Source organism: Montipora foliosa, chromosome 2 (genome assembly GCF_036669935.1).
Source record: "Montipora foliosa isolate CH-2021 chromosome 2, ASM3666993v2, whole genome shotgun sequence".
NCBI lineage: Eukaryota > Metazoa > Cnidaria > Anthozoa > Scleractinia > Acroporidae > Montipora > Montipora foliosa.
The window spans coordinates 21,005,979-21,016,786 of NC_090870.1; the positions used below are offsets into that span (position 1 = coordinate 21,005,979).

A 10,808-nucleotide genomic window follows, 5' to 3' on the forward strand; every position below is an offset into this window, starting at 1 on the left:
CGCCAGGACCGAGTCTCTCGCGGCTAGAAGAAAGCAATGACAAATCAAAATGAAGGCTGTGTGGAAAGGCGGGAAAAGAGGCCGAAGTGAACCGGGTCGAATGGTACAGGATTTTCCCGGTCATTTCGGTTGCAACGGAAAAAGAGGAATACATGTGGGGATTTCCATCTTTTTCGGAAACTTTCCGATTTGAATTTCCAACCGGAATTTTTGGAATTTCGGTTTTTGTTGGCAAATGGCAAACGCTCCGGCTGTTTGCATGTTGCGAAATCTTACTTGAGCCCGCGTTCCCTCATTACAGGAAGGAAGGAAACATCAGAAACATGGCGTCTAGGGATCGCTATAGCTCTTCAGGTTATGAAGTCAATCTACTCAACGAAAATGAAGCAGATGACCATTTTGAGGATGATCCATGTCTAGATGAAGAAGAAGAAATTGAGCTTTCACTCATTGCTCCATCAGATGATCAGTAAGTACTAGGACCAAGAACCTTAATACCGTTTCAACACTGACAACAGGATTATGAAAAATTGTAGTAGGTAGTGTTTACTGTTTTTTTGTAATGTTTAGTTGTTCATTTTGTGTAAGATTTTCCCACAAAGCTATTAGAAGAAAATGAAACGACATTTTGGCGGAGAGAAATGCTGATCGAATCGGCGGATAATAAATGAGTAATAAATTGAACCGTCAGCTGATGAGATGTCTCTCCTGTTCAAGTAGTTTTGTCTGTCACTGTCAAATGCCGCAGTAAACCCTCCCAGGAACTGTGGTAATCTACGTTTCTGTTATTAACATTTGAGCTGTATTTAGTGGTGTCTTTGTCAAAAGCTATTACGCGACCCATATGTAACAAGCACCCCTAGCCTCTATCCCAAACCCAGCTAAATACAGGTTCGACTGTAGATGCACGAAATGATACAAGATCATCCAGTGATGTATCTAATCCCTGCCAATTGCTTGATGATGCTTGGTATAAAACTCGTGCTGATTACTTTGATTTTACCTGTCGCCGCATGTTCCTCATAACTAACTGACTTTGTCAGAGTTTCTGTCCTTGACAATCATTAATTTTTATTGTTTATGTATGATTTCCACAAACTCAATGCATACTGTGTAGCTGTATCATTGTGTCAAGACCAGGTCTCGGTTGTTTTAAAGGTGGATAATGCTATCCAGCAGATAAATCACTATCCAGCAGATTAAACACGAGCAAAACCCAATCGAGTTACATTTTGTATCCAGTGGATAGTGATTTATCCAGTACATGTAGATAATGCTATCCCCTAACTGGGGCCAGATCTTTTCCACGCTCCTGCCTAATCTTTTCCTAAGTGCGAAGTCCTTTTCCTCAGTGGTGTTGTCATCAAAATTAATATTCAATTTCACGCTTCCAGCCAACATCACTGATAGTTTCTGGTTAGTGATGATAGTATGGCCTGTGGTAATTCTGTTTAATCCTATTTACACCTAACCTAGGCAGAAGTATTGAAATATGAGTCTTGAATGCAAACTCTGTGAGATGCATGCACTAGTCTATCCAGAGTAGCATTGCTCCCTTTCTGATTATCATTGTGTGTGTTTGTTTCTGATCTTAAACTTGCACTCATCAGTGCGCCAACCCTACTGTTGGTATAAATTAAATAAGTAGCTTCTTTTTATAGACAAGAAAATATAACCTATAGAATTGAATGACATTTCAGTGTCACCATGACACTGTTTTCAAAAATTGGCTGTCAAAAAAATTATGTAATGCGCAGGGTTGTCAAAATGATTTGAAGTAGGTGGAGAATGAACGTAAGTAGATGGCACTGGGGGCCGGGGGCCCCCCAGAAGGCGAGGGGTCTGGGGGCCGCCTAGGCACCCAGCGGGGTACAGGGGCAGCGCCTCGTTGGGGGTCCCGGGGGCAAAGCCCCCGGAAGCAAAATGGTGAAAACAAAAGATTGTGACAGGCCTGCACGGACTCCCCTAGTGAGTTGTGATAGCGATGCATTTTAGCCTCAAATTATATTTTTGCTCTAACGAGCGTGTCATTTAGGGATTTGCGGAGGTTTAGTATAGATGCTTTTCAGTAACGGCTGGTTTTGTATCATAACCCAGTAATTCATTAAAATTTCTTTTAGGCCACATACTGCCGGGTGCGTCACGTTTGTCAGCCAATTTCATGTACATTGTAAGATAGGTACTTTAACACATCGCATTACATTTGATTCGATTTCAAACGCAAACTCATACCAGATGATTGCGAAAACCACTCGAAAGCTTTTGCGGTTAAGAAAGATGGAAATGATGTTCCAGATGTTCTACACGTCTGACAAATTAACCAATGTTTTTGAGTGCGTCATGTTTGTCCGCCAATTTCATGTACATTGTAAGATTGGTACTTTAACACATCGCATTACATTTGATTCGATTTCAAACGCAAACTCATACCAGATGATTGCGAAAACCACTCGAAAGCTTTCGCGTGTCTTTTATTCTTCATTGTCAATGAAGGATTATTTAAAGATTATGTGAACATACCCGTCGCATGCATCAACGCTATTTTTATTCGCTTTGTTGTATCATATTACGGCTACAGAAAAAAAGTAATGGGGAGCGGATTACAAAACACATTTAAAAATCACGTAAAAGAACATTCAGGGCATGGAAACAATTTCTTTTTCTATTCTATTTTCTACTTTACAGCTTTTTTTTAATACTCTATTTTTCGCTTTTGTCCAACAATTTACAGCCGGCGAAAACCTCAAAGTAGCCGGCGATAGCGCCGGTCACTGGCGCATTTTGACAACCCTGAATGCGCTTGAGATCAGTATAGTGCATGATAAAATGTGCACTGCAACAATATTCAAGGTCTTACAAGTACATGTAACTAAAAAAAATTGGCTGATTCATTATTTCATGTGTTTTGTAGCAGAAATAGTACATGTATTATTACCACATGTATATGTTGTGGTCATTGCAATCTATTTGTTTTCGAACACTATTTTTTGGTTTTTGTTTGGTTTTTAAGATGGTACCATGGGAAGCTGGATAGAACATTAGCAGAAGAGAGACTTACGGTGGATGGAATGGAAGGTGCCTATCTGGTGAGGGAAAGTGACCGCAAACCTGGCACATACTCCCTGTCTTTTCTTGGAAAACATGGCATCAGCCACTTCAGGGTGACTGCAGTATGTGGAGATTACTATATTGGAGGACGCCAGTTTGTCTCTTTGAATGATCTCATAGGCTACTATACACATTATTCATGTTTGTTAAAAGATGAACATCTTGGTCACCCTGTGCCTCCACCAGAGCCAGTTGGTGGAAAGAAAAGAGTTTTGGCAAAATACACTTACAACAAAGCACCTGAAACAGATGAGCTGAGGTTTGTTGTGTGCATGTGACAGTCTTGTTGACATTTTTTGCCTGGGTGGTACAGAAAAATCATGCTGAAGTGACAGCATGATATATTTAAACAAATAGGGATGGCATATTCGCTTTATTTCAGAGTTTTATATACCGTAAAGACTCGCAGATAAGCCGCACCTTTTTTCCAAAAATTTGCGATCAAAATCGTAGGTGCGGCTTATCTGCGAGACCATTTGGGAAAGGTGCTGTGAATTTCGGTGTCCAGTCTTCCATCGTCCGATATTATGCCTGGTTACACAGCTTCGCACAGTGCATGCAAGAAAACAACAAATTTACGCGCAAAATTCTATGGAAAAACTGCCTTGAATGGAGAAATACCTGTGAACAAATACCAGAATAATATCAATCACATGTCCTAAGTGGTGGACATGATGTTCATTCTACTAAAGAGCTAAAATTACGGGTAAGACTTTAAAGTATTTTTCGATCCATTGTTGGCGAGTTTGCCTTGGATGAAGACAGAACACTTCATGGTCTCGACTTTGGATTTCTTTCGAGTTTTTTTCATGAAAAACTTTTTTCCCAAAATTTGAGTTGCTAAACTCAGGCTGCGGCTTATCTGCAAGTGCGGCTTATCTGCGAGTCTTTACGGTATGTTGCAAGTCATTTTGTTCTTTAGGTTAATTTGCAACCAAACTAGGTCATTATTTTTGTTTCAACCTAGGTTATTATGAACTGTCTAAAAAAGGGTTTTTTGGGGGGGAATAAAAAAGAAAACACCTTTCTCCACCTTTCCCTTGCCTTCCGTTCTTCGTCTACTTACCGTCTCTCCCTCTCCTTCCCCCTTACTGTCCTTGCTTACTACCAACAGACTGTGCCTCTTACCACACTTTTACAACATTCCATGCCGCTCCAGGAATTCAAACCCTCGCACCATAGGACATCCGAGATTGCTGAAGTCGTTAAGCTGTTTCCAAGCCTTCATGACAACCACCATTTTGCACATGCGTAAATTATATAAAGTGAGACTTAAGAAAGTTAATAGTCAAATATTGTACGAAGTTTATTTACGTCGCTATGCAAAATACACTAGGAACAAGGCATCATTTCTAGTCACCATAACAAACCAATTTTTTCCCGCAAACACAGCGTTCCCACAGTGAAAAAAAGATGGTGGCACAGGCAAATAGAACAACAAAAGATAACCTTTGCAGTTTAATCAAAGAAAAGAACTCGTCTCCGAACCACTGGTGTCATCATCTTGGAGAAACCGCTTGTAGAAAAACACATAACCATTCACAGAACAATTGGCAAAATGCCGTATGAAGTGGTTTTCGGAATCTCTCGGATAAAAGCATTTAAAAAGCCACAAGTGAGTGGACAAGTCACAGCTACATCACATGCAGAGCAGGAAAATGGTGAATAATTTGAAAAAGTGGCAGGATGAGCCTGACATTAAAGGAGAGCGGTGTCTGTCACACTTGCCAACTGCAGACCGCAGACTGCAGACTAATCCTGAATCACAGTTATTGAAAGCTAACTGCTCAAAAATGGGTCCTGAGGCTTAAATACTGTTTATCAGCACTGTTTGAAATGGGTGTTTAGCTTAAATACTGCTTATCAGTGCTACATGTATTTGCAGGCAGCCAGCAGTCTGCCTTTTGCAGTTATCATACACCAGAAAGGGAAGAAGAAAAAGAAGAAGTTCGAACTTCAGGATTATGTGGCCCTGAAAATTAATAAAATGGAAAAGGAAACGCCCCTTCATCCAAATGTGCTACTTGCTCAACTTGAAGAACTTGAAGGGACTGTGCCAAAATAATCACAAAATTTGGATTTATCACAAGCAGACTCAGCGAAATTGAAAAAAAGAAACAAATATTTTATTTCATAATTCAAAAGAAATAACACTTACAAGAGCCTACAAAATGGCTTCTAATCAATACTTGTAGATTATGAAACCCTTTTTCCTGACTTTTCAAAGTTTCAAAGTTTTGTTTTTACTTGCCTTTGATTATTGCGAATTCAAAGTAAGCAAAAGACAGCGGAAATAACTAAGCAAATTTAAAATCAACAAGACATCATGTATGTTTCAGTTCTTTTATTCCTTGGATGATAATTGAATATTGTTGCCCTCTGCCATCCTAAGGAGATTCATCAAGGAACAATGTCCTAAAAAGCTCTGAGAAAGAAAAGAATCGGTTATCATGCACTGTATGCCTAACCCCAATCTTAATGCTAATCATTTAAAATCAGTGCCTAGACTTAACAACCATTGGGTTTTATAAAATACTCATGAAAATCTAAGCTGCACTAAGCTCATCCCCTTTCCTCTAGGACCAATTATTTACTAACCAATATATTACATGTACTTACTAATAATTGATGGGTTTTTAAAGTAAAATAAAATGACCTAGATTGAAACAAAATGAACTAGTTTGGTTGCAATTAACCTAAGGAATAAAATGACCTGCAAAATATACAAATGAGTGATCTTCTTTTTACATACTCCATTGTTTTTGACCATCATTTCTTGTCTTTTTCTCTCTGGACTATGTTTTACCACAATCCCAACTATTTCAAATTATTGGGCTGTGACTTTTTTTTTTTTTGTTACTCACTGATCCTGCTATAAACACATTTTTCTGTTGAATTATCATACCAGAGTTCATTAGAAAATCTCCATACACACTGTAGTTCGCCTGTTGACTACACTGTACTGCTGCACCCATCCATTTTAAAAGGAATTTTGTCTTGCTTTATCTCTGAGTTTTATTTAAAACCATCATTAAAATTAATTCCAGGGGGTTCAATAACTTTTGAAGTAAATCCCTGGGCTTATTAATGTAAGCAGTGGTCACTCTTGTCTTTTACAAAGGTTTGAGTGGAAATCAATGCATAGTAGCCAGCAGTGAAAGGAAAATTTCTGACAAACAGATGGCTATATACCGCCAGTGACCGGCTTCTAATGAAACCCCTGTTAATTCTAATCACTGGAAATACATTGTAAAGTGGAGTCATAACACTCAAAATTTGAAATCACATGGCTCTTCTGTTTCTTCCTGCTGCCTTGTCATTGTGTCAGTGCTGATGGCAAAAATCTGTAATAATATTGATTTCTTGGCTATTAATACTAATTCTAGCAAATCAAGGGTCTCTTGCAAACACATACCAGTCAAAGGGAATAATCTGAAAGTAACCAGTCAACACGTTCACTACATTTATTTACAACCCCACTGGCTTTTAACTCACTACATTTCCCACTTTTTTTTTTGTCTCTTCGATCTGTTGGTGAAACAAGTCCCTTCTCCTTGGAATCCATTTACATACATGTAGGAATGGAGGAATGCCATCCTCAACTTAATCTAACATTTCAAAGAAGGAAGCAAAGAAAAATGACTTGAAGCCAATGGTGCATTTTTACAATGTACCTACATTTATAAATTTAGTTTCTTGTTTGGTTGTGTGTTTACTTTTTTCTTGAATTTTGGGGTACACACATGCATTCTTACATACAGTTAGCTATGCCCCTGGGGTAACAACAGAATGCTGTATTCTCAACAAAAATTATTGACCATAACTGGACAATCATTACTTTTAAATAGTACAGTCTTTGATTGCCTTTGCCTTGGACTTTTTCTGTTAATAATTCTTTGCTTTTTTCCATGCATTTCTTTCACTGTAGTTTTCAACAGGGAGATGTATTTGTTGTTGATCATGTAATCGACAGTGACTGGCTGTGGGTCACAGCACAGAAAAATCAGGAGAAAGGACTGGTTCCTTCTGCGCTTGTTAAAGAGGCGGTGGGTATCATCACACCCTGGAATAATTGAAGTATGTATTTTCTGGTTCTTACTCAGGAATAGTGGGTAAAAGATTTCCAAGTGGGGTAAACAGTTGTTGACCCATGACCATAAGACCACACATTTGGATGCTTTGCCTCCCAGCAATAATAGCCTTGTAGGAGCCAGGCTGCTATATTAGGTTCATGTACCATTCAATCCTGCTGTATTAAGTTATTTGTGGAAATGTCACCTATGTCCAGGATTGACCCTGATTAAATATATGCCGATTTCAATAAGACTTCACTTAGTGTCACAAAGTGTCCCATTGCTCACTTGTGTCTCAGAATACAGACAATGATATTACAAAGTGTCCTCCTGCAAATGCTGGTCCCACAGTGAGGATAAACAGCTGCATTTTGCCAAAGCTAAGAATAACCTCAACCTTTACCGTCCTTAGTACATTATGGTTGGAAATTGTTTGCAAATACTCAGACTTAAAGGGACACTTTGTTTTGGATGTCAAAATTGGGTGTGCATACACCTGTACATGTATGATTAGGGTCAATCATGGACATAAGGATATTCAGGAAAAAAATTCCTGAAGATGAATTGGAGTCAAACCAATGATCTTGCAATCCTTCTACATGTATGACTGTGATATTTAAAAATCACTTGGATTTATGTTATTATTCCATTTTTTTCTCAGAAGTCAGATATTGATCCTTGTGCTGGGAGACCGTAAGTGCATGTAGCTTTTCTATGGTTTCTTATTTATGGTTACTGGAATAAAATACATTTGCATGTTTTCACTGTTTTATGCAGATGGTTCTTTAGTAATATTTCCAGACAAGAAGCGCAGGAAATTCTGCTTAGAGGTAACTGAAGATCATTTGATATTCTTTCAGTAATTTGCCAGTACATGTACAGTGTATTAATGTTATGTGGGTAATTTGTGTGATCTGTCAATTTCTTGAATTTATTGATGTTGAGTGTGCTTAGTTTATACCTCGCCTTTATATGAAAGTGATGCTGGAGTTGACCTTGTTATGATACAGGGCCCTGTTGTTCAAACAATGGACCAGGGTTTTCGATAGCTTTTCAAAGTACCGGATTTCATAGTGAAAGTACCGGACTGATTTTTATTTCCCGTTGTAAGGCCGATTGCAAGTGCCTTGGGAGCGAACCCTCAAAGAGGCCTGGGTCCCCTGTAAATTACTATACATTAAACTATCAGAAATGCTGTTTACATAATTTCAGTTTGGAGAAAAAAATAACGATCTGGTTCAAGAGGAGTATGTTGACATGTGTGTTCCTTTCTCACTTTACATCGTGCACAAATTTCAAATCAGTGGCTTATCGGTCTGGAAAGGAGTGGTTCTGGTTAAATTTCGGAACATCGACGATACTTTCATTCCCTCAATAAAACTAAAATAAGTCCCACGGGATTCAATACACCGTTACTGTGGTTATCAATGATAAATGTTGGCACTTTCAACGGAATGTACCGCAGCCTTACTGTCTATTAGAAACCCTAGTAATTGTTATTATTGGTATAGCTTTTCCCTTCCTTTCTGGGGTAATGTACATGTAAGTCAAGATAAAGTCATAATTCCGGGGCTCCCCTTGAAGCTTATTAGAGGTCCAAGGCAAAGCCAATGTAGGAGAGTGCGAGGCGGCAGTGCGGTCCAGTGGTTAGGGTGCTTGCTTTAAGGCCCGTTTTGACCACTAGTTGAATTTGACCCTGGTATTGGCAGCAGTGATTGTAGAATACGTTTTCCTGGCATTTCTGCTTTGTGTCTGGTGTGCAGCTGTGGCATTCACTTGCGCCGGCTACAGTTTATTGTGGTCAGCTGGTTTTGCTCCACTCCCACCTCTGTCTATGGCCTGTTTTTGGGATCTCCGTATTTTTGTCCTTGCATAATAGTACATATGTTCCCAGCTGCTGAAAATCAGCTGCCTCTCAGTTGTTCGGCCGTACGACCTCCTTTCTTGTCGATATTGTAGTTATACTTCTACTATGTCCCTGCTGCTCAACTTCGCAGTTGTCTTTTTAGGGCTGTGCGCCATCGTTATCAAAGCTAAAAGCCTGAGTATCGCTACATTGTTTTCCCACAGGTGTAAACACGAGAACAAAAATTCATTCTTACGGATTCGCAAGCGATTCTGCCATTAATTCCGTCGCTTACGCCCAAATGAAAAGCATCTTTTGAGAGTCTTAAGCAAACGTGAATCAAGCACAGAGCATTTTGCTCAAAGAATTAAGTTTTCAAAGAAAGAAATTGTAAAGGTGCCTGCAACACACTGGTTCCGTCGAGCTTCCGAGTGAATGATTTCGTAGTGCGTATTTTAACTCCACAGTTATGTTCTGACGAATTACAACCTAGGTTTTTCTTTTTACTTAATATCATGAACTTTATAAGTCTCAATTTGTAGCGTGAGGCCTGATTTTTTATGTTTCTTTCTTTTTATGCTTCCTCTTTGTTAAACAGACGGAGTTATTGGTAGTTTCCTGATCCGACCGAGTGACAAATCCCCCGGCGATTATTCCCTGTCCCTCAGGTAAATGTGGTTATTTGTTTGCTTTCACTCTATTTGTGGTCATCTATAAATTTATCCACTCAGCCCAACGATTAGTATAAAGACGACGGAGCAAAGAGATAAGAGAGAAAAGTGTACCGTCGTTAGTTGTAAATTCTTCAGTGATGCACCCTCTCCTCTCCCGCAAGGTAGACAAATAACATGAACAAACATTGCTAACACGAATAAGTTAAAGATGAAGTTTAAAGATAATTTACAGCTGTACTTCAAATTTCGTTGATCTCCTCATCATTGCCTTGACCCTTTTTATTTAAAGCGACGGAAGCTAAAAGAAAATACAAGAAGCTGGTCGTTTGAAGAACGAGGCGACTGGTTATTCTTCAATTTTTCTGAATGTTCAATCATATCCTATATGTGAAACTAACCAGCTACAAACTTAGAGTCAGAATTTCATGAGTCTTGCGTCAGTATCACGGTGTTGCGATGAAGCACAGAAATAAAGTGAGGCCTTACGCTACTTCCTAAATGATTTCTGTGCCGTTTACATATATACATATACACTCTACTAAAGACAGCACTCATTTATACAAAAATTTACCTTTGAACAATTAAATTCATAAGTCGACGGAATACTTTTTTCTTGCTTTATTTATGCGTCCTCGCTTGACAAAATGGCGTAAGAAGGAACAAAATTTCATAGGAGGCGATTGCAATTGCAATTGCGATTGGCTGTTTCTATCTCACTGGACAGAAAGCAAAGAGGAGCTATAGAGGCGCAGAGGAATAAAACCGAGTTATTGAAGCCTTAAAAACAACATTAATTTATCATACTTCCTTGGTAGTTAGGACACATAATATTTTAAGACGTGGTTTTTGTTTATTGTGGCGTTGCTCGATCAATCTCCAGATTTGTCACCTTGACCTGTAGTTTTCGGGTTGTTTGGAGTTAACACATCTGCAGCAGTTTGTCTGTCAAAAGTGTAGGTGTTCGCGCCTCCAGAAATCGAAGTGGATGCAAGCGGGATAAGCAACAAACTAAGAACTTTCTTTCGAAAACAAAGGAGATTACAGGAAGCCATTGCGACGTCGACAGGTGTTTATGCCGTTGTTTCTTGATCTTAAAAAAGTGCTAAG

General features: G+C 39.0%; 1 protein-coding gene across 1 annotated transcript in view; it reads left to right on the forward strand.

Annotated features, from left to right (window-relative positions):
- Positions 1–300: 300 nt before the first annotated feature.
- LOC137992651 (ras GTPase-activating protein 1-like) overlaps positions 301–10,808 on the forward strand; it is a 45,168-nt gene continuing 34,660 nt past the window's right edge. The window contains exons 1-6 of the mRNA XM_068838115.1: positions 301–469; positions 3,011–3,367; positions 7,037–7,154; positions 7,843–7,874; positions 7,959–8,011; positions 9,626–9,695. Coding sequence (XP_068694216.1) covers positions 324–469; positions 3,011–3,367; positions 7,037–7,154; positions 7,843–7,874; positions 7,959–8,011; positions 9,626–9,695 — 776 coding nt within the window. The 5' untranslated portion in view covers positions 301–323. The remainder of the gene's footprint in view (positions 470–3,010; positions 3,368–7,036; positions 7,155–7,842; positions 7,875–7,958; positions 8,012–9,625; positions 9,696–10,808) is intronic.